This window comes from Cherax quadricarinatus, chromosome 72, assembly GCF_038502225.1.
Source record: "Cherax quadricarinatus isolate ZL_2023a chromosome 72, ASM3850222v1, whole genome shotgun sequence".
In the NCBI taxonomy this organism is placed as follows: domain Eukaryota; kingdom Metazoa; phylum Arthropoda; class Malacostraca; order Decapoda; family Parastacidae; genus Cherax; species Cherax quadricarinatus.
In genome coordinates this window covers 8,853,992-8,874,946 of record NC_091363.1, presented here as the reverse complement: position 1 = coordinate 8,874,946, position 20,955 = coordinate 8,853,992, and the positions used below count along the sequence as shown (strand labels likewise).

Sequence of the window (20,955 nt, the reverse complement as noted above, 5' to 3'; positions counted from 1 at the left end):
TGGGAGGTGCCACGCCCGCAGTGTGGGAGGTGCCACGCCCGCAGTGTGGGAGGTGCCACGCCCGCAGTGTGGGAGGTGCCACGCCCGCAGTGTGGGAGGTGCCACACCCGCATTGTGGGAGGTGCCACGCCCGCAGTGTGGGAGGTGCCACGCCCGCAGTATGGGAGGTGCCACGCCCGCAGTGTGGGAGGTGCCACGCCCGCAGTGTGGTAGGTGCCACACCCGCAGTGTGGTAGGTGCCACACCCGCAGTGTGGTAGGTGCCACACCCGCAGTGTGGGAGATGACACGCCCTCATTGTTCGTATTATGGGTGGGTACGTGGGAGATAGCATCTGGTCTCAGCACAAACATAAGAGGTGGAGTGTATAAAAGACATTTACACCTGGGAGGATATAAGTAGGTCTCACTTGTTTCAGTATCTTACTACCATTTAACATACATCTACTCACCACACCACATCATGCTCCTTCCATTCCTACTGATGTTGCTCCTCTCTACCTTCGGCTTCACCAGAGGTGAGCAAACCCTCCATTCAGGCCTTTAACACAGCAACTAGCATATAATATTCTTTATTTCTACAATTACATGATACAACTTATACAGACCTAGCTGACATCAGTGACATACTATATAGAAAGCCCTTTGCCATGTAAGCATACTGGACAACCTAGGCTAATCTTGTCCCCCAGGATGCGACCCATACCAGTCGGCTTACATCCAGGTACCCGTTCGCTGCTAGGTGAGCAGGTACTGCATGTGCAAGGAAATGCTCAATGTCTCAAAATCCCCACACAAATCCTCCACACAACCGCTGATGTTATACAACCCATTGATGTCAATCAGAGCCTGGCAAATTAGAGGTAATCAAGTTTGAGCCGAGAAATGGGAGGGCAGCTCTGATTCTTTGGATCGCGAGACCTTGTTTACAAGTGTTGTGTGACCCCATCAGGTGGTGTACCGCCAGCGAACGACTGCTTCGCCGACAACTTCCAATGTGCCAACGGTATCTGTATTCCTATGGACCGAGTGTGTGATGGTGTTCTCAACTGTGTCACTGGTACTGATGAGGACAACTGTAACTGTAAGTCTACATCCTATATTTTGTTGCACCCCCCCCCCCCTGTACGTTGCTTAATACCATTCACGACATTAATTCCACCGAATACAAGGCATTTCAATCTTAACTACTTTATCCACAGATTATACTCTTCCGAGGCCTTTCCAGTTTTCTTTGCTCTCAAAATGAATTTCGGCTCTCTCATATATATATATATATATATATATATATATATATATATATATATATATATATATATATATATATATGTATATATTTATATATATATATATATATATATATATATATATATAATGTATGAATATGTGTATGTATGTTTACTTGTATATACCATTAATGGTTTTTCTCATGAACATTTTCAATGATATTCAATACATATTTTCTATGCGTATTTATGATTTTGATACAATGTGTAAATGCCAAAATGGCTTTTTATGTTTCAGTTTAATTTACAATGTATTTTTGTAAGCACAATTGATGTGGTGCCAATAGAAGCATAGTGTGTTTTGATATATTTGAGTATTGTTTTTCTTTTTAATTTGTCTAGATGGTGGTAATACTATGTATGTAGTTTAAGAGTTTTACGAACCCTTGAAGTTGTAAGAATGAATGAATTATTCGTGGTTGAGTTGACGTAATATTATAACTGACGTTGGAAGTAATTGTGTTCAATTAGACAACATACTTTATATAATTTATATGTATGTACATGTATGGTAAATTGAAGTCTGAATTTAAAGGTGAAGAGTGGGTTTTCCTTTTTTATGGTTCTTTTTTTTCTTTATGGTAATACAAGGTTGTATCATGTACACCAACAAATATGGTTAGGGGTATGTGGTAAAATTTTCGTGTTGATTAGACATTTATAATACAGATGGAATACTAGGCTTAGGTTAGAGTAAATTTATGATAATTGTGGAATGTTCTTTGATTCAAACTGCTCTTTATTATACAAATTGGGTAGAATGTTTCTACGTATGGCATTATTGAAAAATGTTGAGCTAAATCTAATGTGTAATGTACATGTGCACACCTGGGCGAGCAGCTGCGCGGACCGTGCAGTTCTCATGGACCTGTATGGTCGGTGTAGGTTTCGCTTAGATGTGTTCTTGACATCATTGGTTAATTATCCTATATTTCTTTCCGTGCTCTGAGCAGAAGGAATTTAGTCTGTAACGAAATAATGAAAGTATACTTGTATTTTATTATTCTAGTGTAAATTAAAAGCAAGGATGATTAATTTGAGGAAGAGTTAATATAGGTTTGCATGTTTTTACGAAAGTTAACTTATCCACATGTATCTAGTATAGGACAGTTTTAAGCTTCGGTATCTGATTTTATATGTAGGTTATAGTGGTCATATTTGTTATATTATGTTATTCGTTACTGTTTCAATATGTAATGTAACGTTTTTTCAGTTATTGTTCATATATTGTCATCTTTATGGTTTTTCCTTTTGTCTATTGTCTATTTGTTGGTTTTAAATAAAATTGTCACACTATGGTATAAGAGGGCACTCCCTCAACTACCTCAAGTCATACCTCAGCAACAGAAGCCAATATGTGTACGCAAATGGGGCAAACTCTTCTGCGCAACCAATTACAGTTGGTGTCCCACAGGGAAGTGTCCTTGGCCCTCTTCTCTTTCTCCTATACATAAATGACCTACCAAATGCTTCGCAATTACTCAAACCCACACTATTTGCAGATGATACTACATACGTCTTCTCTCACCCGAGCCCAGTCACGCTAGCCAATACTGTAAACACCGAATTACAGAAAATATCTACCTGGATGAGGACTAACAAACTTACACTAAACATTGACAAAACCTACTTCATTCAGTTTGGAAACAGAGCTACAGATGTACCTCTTAACATAACGATAAACAGATTACCTATCACAAAGCTAACAGAGGGAAAATTCTTAGGAATCCACCTTGATAATAGACTCAAATTTCATACACATATACAACAAATTTCTAAGAAAATTTCCAAGACTGTAGGCATACTATCGAAGATACGGTACTATGCTCCACAGTCAGCCCTCCTGGCCCTATATCACTCTCTTATTTACCCCTATCTCACCTAAGGAATTTGTGCATGGGGCTCAACAACAATTAACCATCTCAGACCACTAATTACCCAACAAAAGGCTGCAGTTAGAATAACAAATTCTCACTACAGGCAGCACACTCCACCAATATTCAAAACACTCAACCTACTCACCATACAAAACATCCATACTTATTATTGCACCTATTACATACATAGAACACTTAACTGATATTAACCCTCCCCTCAAACATCTCCTTGCCAACCTCAACAGAACACATGACCATAACACAAGGCACAGATCACTCTTTGATGTTCCTCGTGTCCATCTCACACTATGCAAAAACTCAATGCACATAAAAGGTCCTAAAATCTGGAATTCATTACCTGTAAATATAAAAGAAACACTACCTGTTTATAAATTCAAGTCTCTTCTCAAAGATCACTTACTCACCCAAAACCAAATAAATACTGAATAACTGAACCTTATAAATTGTATATCTTAAATGTTTCTCACAATTATATCACATAAATGTTAAACCTAAAACCCAATCTAACAGAATACTCCATTGACTGAATGTACAGCAATGCATGCAACCATATGGCCTGTCTTTGTAATACTCATTTGTGCTTTATAGTTATCTGTTTACAATAATGTCTTATCACTGATTTCATCATTGCTTAGTTAATCTTAAGTTAATTTTAAGCCAGCCCGTAATGCTATGCATAAAAGTGGCTTTGGCATGCTGCTCTTACCTGTATTTTTTTGCACCTCTGTATGTATGCTCAAATTACTAAATAAATAAAATAAATAAATAAATAAATAAATTGAGATCAAAGGCACCTGCACATGCCAATAGTCGCATGAGCCTCTACCCTAGTACACTAGCAACTGAAATCTGAAGCCGACTGGAGGTTTCAATATATTTACAAAGCACGTTGAACTGTTTATTTGCCTCTTTAAATGTTTTCTGTTTCTAACAAATTTACACTTATCAGCTTGCTACTGTTGTGACTAATTTATTCTTAAATAATTAAAAAGAAAATAAAATCATTCAAAATCCATTTTTACATTCCGCAATTCAAACCCATTATTATTTTCATGGCATCGGCCATAATTACCAGGAAATTTTGATGAAGAGGAAATATCCCCACTATTTGTGCCAAGAGATGCTGGGGTCAATGGAAAGACTGGCATAACTCTCAAAGAGGCCTCGACCCAGGGGTACAAACCACTCAAGCACAGCGTTAACAAGCGTCGGGAAGGGACAGAACAGACAGCAGGGTTCTCAAATTATAAACGAAAACCTTGCGGAAAGAAAAAAAAATGTCAACCACTTAAAGGTACTCCTTCCTGAATATCAAACTAGCTTTGTGGGGAGACGGGGGGGGGGGGGTGAGGGGAAGGTGATGGAGTGGATTTAACATTAATTTTCTATCACTGAAGTTGAGAGCAAGATGGGAGACTGCGCCGTCGGCTACTACCAATGCGACGACGGCATCTGTATTCCTGACGACTATGTGTGCGATGGAGTCCTCAACTGTGTCACTGGTATTGACGAGGCCAACTGCAGTTGTAAGTGTACACCTTGCTTGTTCATCTCCCTTTGTACAGCCTGCTGTATAGCCCTTGTGGCTTAGCGCTTCTTTTTGATTATAATAATAATTTGTACAGCCTGATTCATTTAAAGTCTTGTTCAACACTTTACACCGTCTGTTGTTCAGTAACCCCTGTACACCGCGTGTTCAACACACCCTGCCTTAACACCCTGTACACTGCCTGTTCAACACACCCTGCCTTAACACCCTGTACACTGCCTGTTCAACACACCCTGCCTTAACACCCTGTACACTGCCTGTTCAACACACCCTGCCTTAACACCCTGTACACTGCCTGTTCAACACACCCTGCCTAACACTGTACACTGCATGTTCAACACACCCTGCCTAACTCCGTACACTGCCTGTTCAACACACCCTGCCTTAACACCCTGTACACTGCCTGTTCAACACACCCTGCCTTAACACCCTGTACACTGCCTGTTCAACACACCCTGCCTTAACACCCTGTACACTGCCTGTTCAACACACCCTGCCTAACACTGTACACTGCATGTTCAACACACCCTGCCTAACTCCGTACACTGCATGTTCAACACACCCTGCCTAACTCCGTACACTGCCTGTTCAACACACCCTGCCTTAACACCCTGTACACTGCATGTTCAACACACCCTGCCTTAACACCCTGTACACCATGTTCAACACACCCTGCCTTAACACCCTGTACACTGCATGTTCAACACACCCTGCCTTAACACCCTGTACACTGCATGTTCAACACACCCTGCCTTAACACCCTGTACACTGCATGTTCAACACACCCTGCCTTAACACCCTGTACACTGCCTGTTCAACACACCCTCCCTTAACACCCTGTACACTGCATGTTCAACACACCCTGCCTTAACACCCTGTACACTGCATGTTCAACACACCCTGCCTTAACACCCTGTACACTGCCTGTTCAACACACCCTGCCTTAACACCCTGTACACTGCATGTTCAACACACCCTGCCTAACACCCTGTACACTGCCTGTTCAACACACCCTGCCTTAACACCCTGTACACTGCATGTTCAACACACCCTGTCTAACACTGTACACTGCATGTTCAACACACCCTGCCTTAACACCCTGTACACTGCCTGTTCAACACACCCTGCCTTAACACCCTGTACACTGCATGTTCAACACACCCTGCCTAACTCCGTACACTGCCTGTTCAACACACCCTGCCTTAACACCCTGTACACTGCATGTTCAACACACCCTGCCTTAACACCCTGTACACTGCATGTTCAACACACCCTGCCTAACACCCTGTACACTGCATGTTCAACACACCCTGCCTTAACACCCTGTACACTGCATGTTCAACACACCCTGTCTAACACTGTACACTGCATGTTCAACACACCCTGCCTTAACACCCTGTACACTGCCTGTTCAACACACCCTGCCTTAACACCCTGTACACTGCATGTTCAACACACCCTGCCTAACTCCGTACACTGCCTGTTCAACACACCCTGCCTTAACACCCTGTACACTGCATGTTCAACACACCCTGCCTTAACACCCTGTACACTGCATGTTCAACACACCCTGCCTAACACTCTGTACACTGCATGTTCAACACACCCTGCCTTAACACCCTGTACACTGCCTGTTCAACACACTCTGTACACTGCATGTTCAACACACCCTGCCTTAACACCCTGTACACTGCCTGTTCAACACACCCTGCCTTAACACCCTGTACACTGCATGTTCAACACACCCTGCCTTAACACCCTGTACACTGCATGTTCAACACACCCTGCCTTAACACCCTGTACACTGCATGTTCAACACACCTTGCCCAGTATGACCTGTTGAAATTAACTTTTCATAATTGATTTAAAACTAATATTTCAAAATATTCATAATTTATCTACAACTGAACCATTCATTATTATTCACTGCATCTTTGCGATATGTTAGTTTTGTTTATGTTGTTTATTAAGGCCTCTCGCCGCTATTCACAATTTCGGGTGTACTTTCAACTGAGTAACTGTGTAATGTACTAGTAATATATTTTTCAAACTTATTTAGACGTAATTATAGATTATGGGGAAGCGCTAAACCCGTAGGATTATACAGCGAATGTGGGGGGGAGGTATTCAGGCTCAATTCAGGGAACCGGAGCACAGATCCAATTCCTTAGATCAAGAGCCCCTCACCAGCGTCAAGAAACCTCATTGCAGATAATTTTAATTTGGTTTGCAAGAATGACAAAGTTTGCAATCTTTGACATTATCACTTTGGTTAATGATTATGACATTTTTGGATTTTTTTGTAAACAATTTATTGGAACGTTTGTAGCGGTTATTACAAATGGTCACAAATACTAATCTGTATTACAGTATAATGGTACAGGACATACATTATTCCGAAGGCCCAAAGAATGCATAGCATCTCGGGCAAAACTTAAGACTATACTTAAAATTTATAGTTTTTCTTTTTATTAATACACAGTATTAGTAGGAACTGAAAAATGGATACAAATTGAAGGTTAAGCCATAGAAAATCACAAAAAATATAATTGTCTAGTTTAACAGGGTGTGAGATACTAGTTATTTAAATAAATGTATACCTGGAGAGTTTACCTGGAGAGAGTTCCGGGGGTCAACGCCCCCGCGGCCCGGTCTGTGACCAGGCCTATCTTACAATATATGGAAATTGGAAAAGTTGAAATAAGAACAGGGATAGGAGTGAATGATAACAGTAGGTTTCAAGATTTGTTTATCAGGATCACATTCAAGGTAAGGAGGCGCTTTGTAACTGGAGCTGGATCACTAGTGCACTCAGCTCACACACTGAGGTCCGGGGTTCGAATCTCCTCCGGTATGGCTGGAAAATATTAAGGACGTGTTTCCATAAGACACCTGCTGTCCATGTTCACCCATCAGTGTAAAATGGGTACCTGGGTGTCAGTCGACTGGTGTGGGTCGCATCCTGGGACAAAACTGACCTAATTTGCCCGAAATGCTCTGCACAACAAGGGGCTTTCTATATAGTAGTATGTCATTGATGTCAGCTGTGGTCTGTATACCTTGTACATGTACTTGTAGTAAATAAAGATATATTATTTTTATTATTATAGGGAATCTTTGGAATCTTCAGCAGCGCTGTATAGCCCTTGTGGCTTAGCGCTTTTTGATTATAATAATAATAATAATTTGGAATCTTCAGTCAAGGTTCCAGATTTTAGGTCATTTTATGGTCAGGTTGAGTCAAACACAAGGGTGATATCTAAGATTTTTGTCTTGCATCTATGAGTTCTGTTGCATCCATCAAGGAAGAATTTCAGAACATAGTTAATACTTGAAATTATTGTCCTGTATTTAAAGAGAATGCACAGTAGGAGTGAATGTTATGTATATTAAGTTTAAATGTTTGAAGAGTGGGAGCGTATTGTACAGCACCAGACTGGGTGATAGCTCGTACAGCCTCTGTGTGTTGAGTTATTATTGGCTTTGGGTAACTTGTAGATCCCCAGTCACAAATACCATAGACGAGGTAAGGATAGATTATAGTACAGAGTAAGTAGTGCTGTTTGAGGTACATAGTAACGTATCTTAGAGAAGATGCCTACCGTTTTGGAGACCTTTTTTGTGCTGGATGAGTGTTGAATTTGAAGTTACTGGCGAGGTATAGACCCAAGAATTTTACCTCGTTCTGAAAGAACAAATAGGCACGATACCTCATTTTGTTTTACAATGTGAACCGTTAATCGAAGCTAAACCTCCCCTTGATTCAAGCTCCCAGTTGCATCTCATTACCAAGGAGCTATATTGAACTCTTACGGGTTTAGCGCTCCCCTTGATCCATCTCGACATCAATATAGAGAACAGCTGCCGCCTGAGTTTGGTGATAATTTTCTATTTAATATGTGCAATATCAAGCATGTTTTGCAAGTTCTTTATCTTGTGGATATTGTCCATTTTTTATTGTTTGGTTATTATTATAACCATAACTAAGCGCTAAACCCACAAGGGTCATACAGGGGTTCTAGGTTAGGTTACACTGGGAAACCTAACCAAATTCGACCCAATCCAACAAAAACTCAATGCAACCAAACCTAACATCCTCATTTACCTAAACATAGCCTTAAAAAATTAACATACTATATTCTACAAGGGTACTTACATCTTCTGTCAAATTCCTATGTGATATTTGCAAAAAGTAAATGACTGTCCGAACTTTGGTGGTCTATTGCTAAGACGTGAAGGATTGTGCGATGGTCACTATTTTCTTTACATTATTGGAACACCGAGGACTAAATCCTGGCCACTGATTGGATTTGGCGCTTATTTTAAGGCATACATCCTTCCACACATAAAAGTAGTTAAGTCATCAGTATCTCAAAATAATTTACATACCTTTATGGGTAATTTTGATAAAATAAAACTATTGGAAAATCCATTTATTACTGTACATTTTCAACTATAAATAATGAACTCAGCCGAGCAGCAGTTCTCCACATTGACCTATTAGAGCACTGATGATTATATTGGGGAATGGGAGACAATCATGGTCGACCCGAGAAAGTGGAGGATATTATTATTATTATTATTATTATTATTATTATTATTATAAAAAAGAAGCGCTAAGCCAAAGTGGAGGATAGTGTGGAAAATACTGTATATATTTTCCAGAACTGCAGTAGTTATATGTAAATAGATGGCCATACTGTATTTAATAATATTTGTCATAGAAAACGGAAAGCCTGCGTCTGCGCAGAAGACAGTCGCCATTATTGTTTGAATTGAACAGACGTTGTGAATAATGGGAAGAATTTTTCGTGCTCTAGAGGTTAAAATTGGGCTGATACGTCTCAATTAGGAGGCGAAATTGTTGGATGTGCATTCCTGCATAATTTGAGTATCAGGCGACAGGACAGGACAACTCCAGGAACCTCAGATAAGCTGTCTAATTTATGTTTAAATTCTGACCAGTAAATTTTTCATAAATGTAGGCAAAAGGGGGGGTCCTGTACATGACACATTAATCTCCAGTCAAATTGGTGAGTGTTATGATTAAGATGTATTCTCCTTCTGTTATATAAATGTGTATATATATAATTCTTTATTAATTTAATATACAGTCCACAAATTTATATATTTACCAGCATTCCTGGTGATGTATTTTTCATTTGTAATTAATAGGTCCAGAGCAACTTGTGGATATGACAGTGGTAGGTATCGAAGGGGGACATTTTTTTTGCGACCTAGGTGTCCCAAATTCCTACTTGTCTAACTGATAAATAATAATTATCTTTGTTCATTTACTGTTATGTATATAATGATACATTCAGATAAATGCAATTTTCCACATTTAATTTGCCCGTTGGTCCTTCTTGAACCGGAGGTAATTAGTGAAGTCGTTGATTAGTTAATTATTTAATAATTATATGTGAAATGACAGAAGGAGGTGGATGTTAAGTTCACAAATTTACTTAATGTGTAGTGGATTATAATTTTTATAATATTAATTTTGATAAGCCGAGTCTGGCTAAAGGTTTGTATTAATGTACATTTAAAATTTATATTACAATCTTTTATATGTAATTGCTAAGCTCAAGTAGCTAGGATTTATTCAAAGGTAAGTTGTACTATTTACCTTTATAAAGTGCATAATTTAGTACATAATCAGTGTTATTAAGTTGAATTTAATACATTGCATCATGGCTGAAAATGAGGAAATTAATATAGAAGACAAACATATGGAATATAGAGCAAAGAAAGCATCTCTGCAAGCTAGAAAGGGGCATGTAACAAAAGCATACAATAAATGTTTGGAATTAATGAATCAAGAAACTGTGAATACTGATGATTTAAAATTGTATTTAGATGCTTTAGGTAATAGATATGATTCATACAAATTATATTACAACAAATATGAAGGAGATTTGTTAGTAAACTGTGTAGATGAGACTGAAGTAGATCTTATGATTAATCAGCATTATGAATTAGAAGAAAAGATTCTTGTAAAAGTCAGGCTTTGAATAAATTAAAATGTGTAAACCAGGCAGTTAATCAGTCTGCTCCAACAAATATGTCTTTGCCAAAACTCCCAGAATTATGTTTACCTGTGTTTAATCCTAGAGAAAATTGGGAGGAATTTTGGTCAATTTTTAAAGCAGCTGTGCATGACAGGAGTGACCTAGCCTGTGTAACTAAATTATTTTACCTCAAAGGACAGGTAAGAGGAGATGCTCACATACTCATACAAGCCTTTCCCAATGTAGATGACTCTTACAAGGAAGCAGTTGACTTGTTGAAAGTCACTTATGGTAATATAGAACAAAGTAGGTTGGATCTAGTGAATATCATTGTTAATTTAAAATCTCCAGATCACACTTACAAAGGTTTACAGCAGTTTAGAGTTAAACTGGAGAGCACTCTCAAAACTTTAAGTAATAAGTATAATCTGAAGAAATCAGACTGGTTATTGAGTGCCATGATACAGAATAAATTAAGCTATAAAACACTTGAATGACTCTCAAACAAATATCACAAGGGTTATTTGGGTCTGGAGGAAATAAGACTAGGTCTACAAGAATTAATTGTGCAGTTGCAGACCAGCCAACTAACTCATTTTAAAGATGCAACACATAATAACTCTGAGGTATCTGTCAAGTTTCACAAAGGGAAAAATTATCCCAATGGTAATAATCAAATTTCATTTCCTAAAAAGAGTTGCATAGGTGCATATCAAGTAGCAGGAATCAGAAATAATGATTCTCCTCAAGGTAAGAAGAATAAGTACCCTTCTAAGAGTAGCCCAGTTAATAAGAAACCAGTCAAAGAAAAGACAGATTGTCTCTTCTGCAAGGGTACTCATTTTTCTAAGAATTGCAATGCATACAATTCATGAAATGATAAAGTTGAAAGATTGGAGGAACTTGATAGATGTATCAGGTGTTTAGGTAATCACAATGTAAAGGATTGTCATGCCAAATTAAACAACTGTTATCAATGTCACAAAGGAAGACACCATATAGTCATGTGTAAGGGTTTATATGATAATGTTAATAATAATGATAATGTTGACAATCCTGACACAACAGTGGCTAATGTAAAAATTGTTGCTAATGTTAATAATGATGGTTTTGCTGAAGTAGCCTTACCTGTGTTACAGGTAAAAATTGATGATAAAAGGCATAAATCAAAAAATGTAAATGCATTATTGGACCAGAGATCCCAACGTACTTTCATTAAACGTAAATGTCTTGATGGTATGAAAGTACAGATGGGAGATCCCACAGCTTTAAAATTATCTGGTTTTCTCTCGGATAAAAGGTCTCAATTGTATGACACTGTTTATGTAACTGTCAGGTTGGGCAATGAGAAAAAAAGACTTCCAGATAAAATAACTACAGTAGGACTTAGTAAAGCTACAGAAAGACTCTCACATAATGTAAATTTAGCAGTGTCCAGAATATCTTGCTGTTAATGCAGTAATTGTAGATAGACTTCCAGATAAAATAACTACAGTAGGACTTAGTAAAGCTACAGAAAGACTCTCACATAATGTAAATTTAGCACCTTATGGTGTAAGTGATGATTCTGTAGGCCTAATAAATATTTTGATAGGTAGTGACTATTATGCCTCCTTTGTAAAGGGTATGGTAAAGAAATGTGGTGTCACCCTTTTGAAGACTGCTGGAGGCCATGTAATGTATGGCAGGATTCCTCGTAATAATAATTCATGACTAGAGGAAACTACAAATACCATAACTATGTGTCTTACTCATGAAATCGTACCCCAGTATAATTCTTCCATAGAGGATGGTGTTGAGCCAGTGCATAAATTGTGGGAATTAGACAGCATTGGAATAAATGTAAATGAAGAAAGTCCCGACGGTTCTTTTACTCAGGAGCAATACCTGAGAGATGTAAAATTTGAATCTGGACAATACTGGGTACGACTTCCGTGGAGACTGAACCATCCAGAATTGCCCACTAATTACAGGATGGCATATGGACAGTTAAAGGCTCAGCTCCGCGAACTGAGTAAGACACCAGAAATGTTAACTGCCTATAATGATATAATTGCTGAACAATTAATTAATAAATTTATAGAAGAGGTACCTCCTGAGCAAGCCAAAATTTATGGTCACTATTTGCCACATCATGGAGTGAAGAAAGATTCCAAGACCACTCCTCTGAGAATTGTGTTTAATTGTAGTGCCAGGAGTAACAAAAATGTACCTAGTTTAAATGACTGATGACAGGTCCGTCGTTGACGGAAAAATTAGGAGATATCTTATTAAATTTCAGGGTGAAGAATTATGCCTTTATGGCTGACATAAGTAAAGCTTTCCTAAGAGTGGGTTTACAAGAGGCTGACCGGGATTGTACCCGCTTCTTATGGCCTGAGAATCCTAGTGACCCACTTAGCCCTCTGAAAACCTTTTGCTTTAGGAGCGTATTATTTGGTGCTACATCCAGTCCGTTCCTACTTCAAGCGACGATAAATGCACACCTTAAACGTATGGGAAGTCCATTGAGTAAAGTAATGAGCAAACAATTTAATGTGGACAGTTTCCTGGGTGTGACGTCAACTGAAGAGGAACTGTTAATGACTTATGGAGAGGCTAATAAAATAATGCAAAGTGCAAATATGCCTCTGAGGGAATGGAATAGTAATTCGTCCAAATTAAAGGACAAAGTAAGCAAAGATTACCCTGGAGATGAAGTGCCAAAATGTAGTAATGTATTGGGATTAACTTGTGATACTGAGAGAGATTTGTTAAAGTTAAAACCTAATAATTACAGTATGCCCAATAAATTAACTAAGAGAGTTTTGCTTGCTGAAGTTTCCAAATGTTTTGATCCACTAGGTTTAGCATCACAACTTACTATAAGAGGGAAATTATTAATACAGGAAGCATGGAAACTTAAATATGCTTGGGATGAAATTCTACCTGAGGAATTCATTAACAGGTGGGATGAATTAATTGGTGATTATGAGAAAATTCCAATGTTGGACTTCCCACGCCAGGTGGCCAATCCAAATGGGAAAAATGTACTCCACATTTTTTGTGATGCTTCAAAATTGGCATATGGAGCAGTTGCTTACCTTCAATGTAATAGTATTATTTCTCTTGTTATGTCTAAGGCTAAAGTGTCTCCAATTAAATCACGCACCTTGCCTCAGTTGGAATTAACAGCCATTTATGTAGGTGTCAAATTAGCTAATTATATAAGAAATAAGTTGCAGGAGATAAATATTAGCGACACTGTAATTTGGTCTGATAATGAGGTATCCTTACAATGGATTTGTAATGGAAACAGTAAAATTGTGTACATACAAAACAGAGTCGCTGAAATTAATCAGATGCAAGAGAAGTATAATAGTTTGGGTCAGCATGTGTTAACATTTAATCATATAACTGGTGAGGAGAATCCAGCCGATTTCTTGTCTCGAGGTTTACCTTATGCTAAATTTGTAAATGCTGTATCAAGGTTTAAAGGACCGAGCTGGTTGGTAAATAAAGCTAATTGGCCTGTACAAAAGGCGTATATTGCTCCTGTTGAAATTACTGTGACCACCACTCCAATAGTTTGTCCTCCCTTAATCATTGATATAAATAGGTATTCTTCTTTACCCAAACTAATCAATGTAACTAAGTTGGTGTTTAAATTTCTAAACAAGATGAATATTTCATTTAAGTTTTCACATCCTCTTGAATATTGGATAAAGAGGGTACAGGAGGAAATCTATGGAAATGAGATTAAATTGATGATGGTAAGGAAAATTGTGAAAGGTTCCATAATAGAGAAATTGGGGATGTATTTAGAGAACAATGTAATTAGGTGCAGAGGTAGGTTACAAAATGCTGAATTGGGTGATTATGCTAAACACCCTATCTTACTGCCCAAAACTCATCATGTAACAAATTTAATTGTTCTAAGTGCCCATAAAAATGTAATGCATGGTGGGGTACAAGATACCTTAAATTGTATTAGGGAAACTTTCTGGATTCCACAAGGACGGCAAAGTGTAAAAAGGGTGATTAAATCTTGTGTAATATGTCGCCGTGTGGATGCCAGATCCTATATGTACCCAGGTCCTCCACCGTTGCCAAATCAGCAATTTGAGTCGTTTAGCAACGACCTCCGCCTGGCCGCAGTGTGGAAAATACTGTATATAGTTTCCAGAAATACAGTAGTTATATGTAAATAGATGGCCATACTGTATTTAATAATATTTATGCCATAGAAAACGGAAAGCATGCGTCTGCACAGAAGACAGTTGCCATTATTGTTTGAATTGAACAGACGTTGTGAATAATGGGAAGAATTTTTCGTGTTCTAGAGGTTAAAATTGGGCTGATACCTCTCAATTAGGAGGCGAAATTGTTGGATGTGCATTCCTGCATAATTTGAGTATCAGGCGACAGGACAGGACAACTTCAGGAACCTCAGATAAGCTGTCTAATTTATGTTTAAATTCTGGCCAGTAAATTTTTCATAAATGTAGGCAAAAGGGGGGGTCCTGTACATGACACATAATCTCCAGTCAAACTGGTGAGTGTTATGATTAAGATGTATTCTCCTTCTGTTATATAAATGTGTATATATATAATTCTTTATTAATTTAATATACAGTCCACAAATTTATATATTTACCAGCATTCCTGGTGATGTATTTTTCATTTGTAATTAATAGGTCCAGAGCAACTTGTGGATATGACAGTGGTAGGTATCGAAGGGGGACATTTTTTGCGACCTAGGTGTCCCAAATTCCTACTTGTCTAACTGATAAATAATAATTATCTTTGTTCATTTACTGTTATGTATATAATGATACATTCAGACAAATGCAATTTTCCACAGATAGTTCTAGTACTTTGGATCTAGAAAAAGTCATCAGCGACACTCGTGCAAATTTGAACGTTTCCTGGTTACTTTCAACCACTTAGCTGCCAAACGTATTGCAGTCGTTACTTTAATTCTTATAGGCTGATTTTTTTTTATTATTTTGGGGGGAATTAAAATAACAAAATTGAAAAAAAAAATAGTATGTTTAAGAGTATACGAAGAGTCAAGAAATTGTCGTTGATAATTAAGGCTACATACATGTAGCCGCACCTCTTGAGAATAATAATAATATAATCAGGTCTGAGACTGAAGGTGAACCATTAACACCGCTTCTTACACCAACAATCTGGCCAAACGTCCAGATTTAAAAGTTTTAGTTACACTGTGACGCCGCACTGCCAGAAGTGTATCAGTTGCCACTTCACTAAAAAAATGGTTATAACTATGGCCATAGTTTTTAAAGGGGAGGACTGGTAAGCCAGCGGAAGGCCTCGGTCAGATGACCAAAAGCTCCAGCTGTGGGTCATCATATGACTAAGACCCGCGTCAGGTAACACTTGTTTCCTGACAAACATTGTACCTACCACTACACTAATGCTACCAAGGACAACAGTTTCCTCCGCTCATCTACAACAAATGCCAAACCGGTATTTACCTAACCATACATAACCCTAAATACAGAAAAACATTGTTTGTAGTTAAACTACGAAATTGACGCTGGAAACCTGGAAGGACAACCAGCAGTGGTGAAACCACATTCTGAGTTTCATAATACACTGTCTAGTAAAATAAATTTCTCTGATCATACTACACTCACACAAAAGATGAGATCTTGTTTTAACACATTATTATCAATAAATTTATTCAAAACACGTTTACACATTAATTAACCATGGCCAGGTTGTAAAAAAAAGTAGAAGCATTTTTTTAATAAAAACCACTGATGGCGGTAATAATGTTTAACAGCGCAGAACATCTCCATCACTGACTCAAGTCTTCAACAGCACTGGGACAATATTATGACTCAGGTGGGGTCAACAAGGTCAAGAATAACCAGCACAAGTATCACACCTCACCTTACCAATGAACTCCAGGAAGATTTGGACAAATTAATGTCTTGGTCTGAAAAATGGCAGATGAAGTTCAGTGTGGACAAGTGTAAACTTCTAGTCCTTGTGAATGAAAATAACCCTTGAAGTTATAAACTTGGTGAAGTAGAACTTGAACACAGAATGTGAAGAAGACTTTAGAGTCATGGTAAACAGAAACCTTAAGCCAGTTTCAGTGTTGTTGTGGTCAGTTCAGGTGGCTGAATCTATCACCAGTTCGAAGCCTCTTCGATTATATTTCATGGGGAGTCATTAAACCCGTAGGGTCTTACAGCGCCTGGGACATGAGATGTGATCAGGTCTGAACCAGGGAACTTTTAATTCCTTAGTTCAAGAACCCTTCACTGGCATACCATTTTCATGAATGAAGCACAATATTTTCCTCATGAATGGAGACCATATTTTTTCATGAATGGAGCACCATAATTTCCTCATGAATGAAGACCATATTTTTTTCATGAATGGAGCACTATATTTTTTTCGTGAGTGAAGCGTCATATTTTTTTCTTTTTCGTGAATGCAGTTCCAGGTAAACACCGTTTTCATGAAACACTATATTTTTTTTTCATGAATTGAGCATCATATTTTTCATAAATGAAACACACCATTTTCATGAAGCACATTATTTTTTCATTAATGACGCACACTATCTCCGGTGAATTAATCTCAGTACCGAGCCCAGCAGATTGTGACCCAACATATCGTACCGCAAACTTAAAAAAAAAAAAAAAAATTGCCACCGTCAATTAATATTCCAGATAGTTGCCACTGTATATCATACAATAATTATTCATACGTTTTATTTCTTTACCTATCCAGAGGATGGTGTGGAAGCTGGAACTTATCCTACAAGTTTATAACGAGGAAACTGGGTAATATGAGATAAGGAACAATGTACAATGACACAGTGTATTATTATCACTTGAATGTGGTTGTACTGACCACCTTGGCATTTATAATGTATAAGCTGATAAGTGAATAATTTTAAAAAATTGGTATTAATTTTAATAAAATGTGGAAAATTACTCATTTGTTTCAATAGTGTGGATGGGAGGCTACAGGAGTCTAGTCACACAGTGTATACTGTAGAAACAGTGTGTTGTAACCTCATAGGGCTTACCGCATCTTTTTGAGTATAATAATAATGTAGCCTCATAGATGAGTAGTCACAGTGTAGTGTAGCCTCATAGATGAGTAGTCACAGTGTAGTGTAGCCTCATAGATGAGTAGTCACAGTGTAGTGTAGCCTCATAGATGAGTAGTCAGTGTAGTGTAGTTTCATAGATGAGACTAGTCAGTGTAGTGTAGCCTCATATTATATATACGTGTGTATGTATATATATATATATATATATATATATATATATATATATATATATATATATATATATATATATATATATATATATATATATATATGTAAACAACCACTCTGAAAGAATAGAGAAATTCCAAGCGCTTTCGTGACTACTCACATTATCAAAGAACTATGAAAGTGAAGCATCCAAGGAAGCTATATAAGGGGTCCGGCCAGCACCTCAGATCCCACAACGGTTAAACACGTGACACGCGGCGAGCCAACTTGGATAGGTCCTTTGCACAACTCACCCCCAAGCTATTCTACCCAAGAAAATTTAAAAATTATTTGTCCAGTGTATTATTAAATTCTTCCCAAATTCTATTAATTATAAATGGATCTAATTTATATAAACCAAAGGAAATATTCATATTATTGTCAAAACTGCTTTTTATGTTGAGAAAGTAGTATCAAGCAAGTCCATGGTCGACAGGAATATAATTGAATCTTGTTTCATAAAAAGGAGTTTTGACAATAATATGAATATTTCCTTTGGTTTATATAAATTAGATCCATTTATAATTAATAGAATTTGGGAAGAATTTAATAATACACTGGACAAATAATTTTTAAATTTTCTTGGGTAGAATAGTTTGGGGGTGAGTTGTGCAAAGGACCTATCCAAGTTGGCTCGCCGCGTGTCACGTGTTTAACCGTTGTGGGATCTGATAGTGAGGTGCTGGCCGGACCCCTTATATAGCTTCCTTGGATGCTTCACTTTCATAGTTCCTTGATAATGTGAGTAGTCACGAAAGCGCTTGGAATTTCTCTATTCTTTCAGAGTAGTTGTTTTGCATATTTTGAAATCACCTGTTTACTGTGATCTTATTGCATATATATATATATATATATATATATATATATATATATATATATATATATATATATATATATATATATATATATATATATATATATATATATATATATATATACATATATATACATACATACATACATATAAAGTAATCAAGTTAAGCGTTAAACCCAAAAGGGTTATACAGCTCATATAGGCGAAGATTAATACCAGTGTATGGAAAAAGGTATGTACATGACTGAACTGTACATAAGTGTCTTCCACATGTGGGTAGCAGCAGACCATTTTTGAGTAGCAGAGTGAGGTGAGTAGCAGAGTGAGGCGAGTAGCAGTGTGAGGTAGCAGTGAGGTGAGTAGCTGAGTGAGGTGAGTAGCAGAGTGAGGTGAGTAGCAGAGTGAGGTGAGTAGCAGAGTGAGGTGAGTAGCAGTGTGACGTAGCAGAGTGAGGCAAGTAGCAGTGTGAGGTAGCAGTGAGGTGAGTAGCAGTGTGAGGTAGCAGAGTGAGGTGAGTAGCAGTGTGAAGTGAGTAGCAGTGTGAAGTGAGTAGCAGTGTGAGGTAGCAGAGTGAGGTGAGTAGCAGTGTGAAGTGAGTAGCAGTGTGAGGCGAGTAGCAGTGTGAGGCGAGCAGCAGTGTGATGTAGAAGAGTGAGGCGATTAGCAGTGTGAGGTAGCAGAGTGAGGCGAGTAGCAGTGTGAGGTAGCAGTGAAGTGAGTAGCAGTGTGAGGCGAGTAGCAGTGTGATGTGAGTAGCAGTGTGAGGTAGCAGTGTGATGTGAGTAGCAGTGTGAGGTAGCAGAGTGAGGCGAGTAGCAGTGTGAGGTAGCAGAGTGATGTGAGTAGCAGTGTGAGGTAGCAGAGTGAGGCGAGTAGCAGTGTGAGGTAGCAGAGTGAGGCGAGTAGCAGTGTGAGGCGAGTAGCAGTGTGAGGTAGCAGAGTGAGGTGAGGTAGCAGTGAGGTGAGTAGCAGTGTGAGGTAGCAGAGTGAGGTAAGTAGCAGTGTGAGGTAGCAGAGTGAGGTGAGTAGCAGTGTGAAGTGAGTAGCAGTGTGAGGCGAGTAGCAGTGTGAGGCGAGTAGCAGTGTGATGTGAGTAGCAGTGTGATGTGAGTAGCAGTGTGAGGTAGCAGTGTGATGTAGCAGTGTGAGGTAGCAGAGTGAGGTGAGTAGCAGAGTGAGGTGAGTAGCAGAGTGAGGCGAGTAGCAGTGTGAGGTAGCAGAGTGATGTGAGGTAGCAGAGTGAGGCGAGTAGCAATGTGAGGTAGCAGAGTGAGGTGAGTAGCAATGTGAGGTAGCAGAGTGAGGTGAGTAGCAGTGTGAGGCGAGTAGCAGTGTGAGGTAGCAGAGTGATGTGAGGTAGCAGAGTGAGGCGAGTAGCAATGTGAGGTAGCAGAGTGAGGTGAGTAGCAGTGTGAGGCGAGTAGCAGTGAGGTAGCAGTGAGGTGAGTAGCAGTGTGAGGCGAGTAGCAGTGTGAGGTAGCAGAGTGAGGCGAGTAGCAGTGTGAGGTAGCAGAGTGAGGCGAGTAGCAGTGTGAGGCGAGTAGCAGTGTGAGGTAGCAGAGTGAGGCGAGTAGCAGTGTGAGGTAGCAGAGTGAGGCGAGTAGCAGTGTGAGGTAGCAGAGTGAGGCGAGTAGCAGTGTGAGGTAGCAGTGAGGCGAGTAGCAGTGTGAGGTAGCAGAGTGAGGCGAGTAGCAGTGTGAGGTAGCAGAGTGAGGCGAGTAGCAGTGTGAGGTAGCAGAGTGAGGCGAGTAGCAGTGTGAGGTAGCAGAGTGAGGCGAGTAGCAGTGTGAGGTAGCAGAGTGAGGCGAGTAGCAGTGTGAGGTAGCAGAGTGAGGCGAGTAGCAGTGTGAGGTAGCAGAGTGAGGCGAGTAGCAGTGTGAGGTAGCAGAGTGAGGCGAGTAGCAGTGTGAGGTAGCAGAGTGAGGCGAGTAGCAGTGTGAGGTAGCAGAGTGAGGCGAGTAGCAGTGTGAGGTAGCAGAGTGAGGCGAGTAGCAGTGTGAGGTAGCAGAGTGAGGCGAGTAGCAGTGTGAGGTAGCAGAGTGAGGCGAGTAGCAGTGTGAGGTAGCAGAGTGAGGCGAGTAGCAGTGTGAGGTAGCAGAGTGACGCGA

The 20,955-nt window shown here is 39.0% G+C and overlaps 1 protein-coding gene across 1 annotated transcript; it reads left to right on the top strand.

Moving 5' to 3' along the window:
- Window positions 1-358: 358 nt before the first annotated feature.
- LOC128701307 (complement factor I) lies at window positions 359-17,704 on the top strand. The gene is made up of 4 exons (XM_070100379.1): window positions 359-516; window positions 951-1,082; window positions 4,580-4,708; window positions 17,499-17,704. Coding segments are annotated over exons 1-4 (318 nt in total). The 5' UTR covers window positions 359-461; the 3' UTR covers window positions 17,501-17,704.
- Window positions 17,705-20,955: the final 3,251 nt, after the last annotated feature.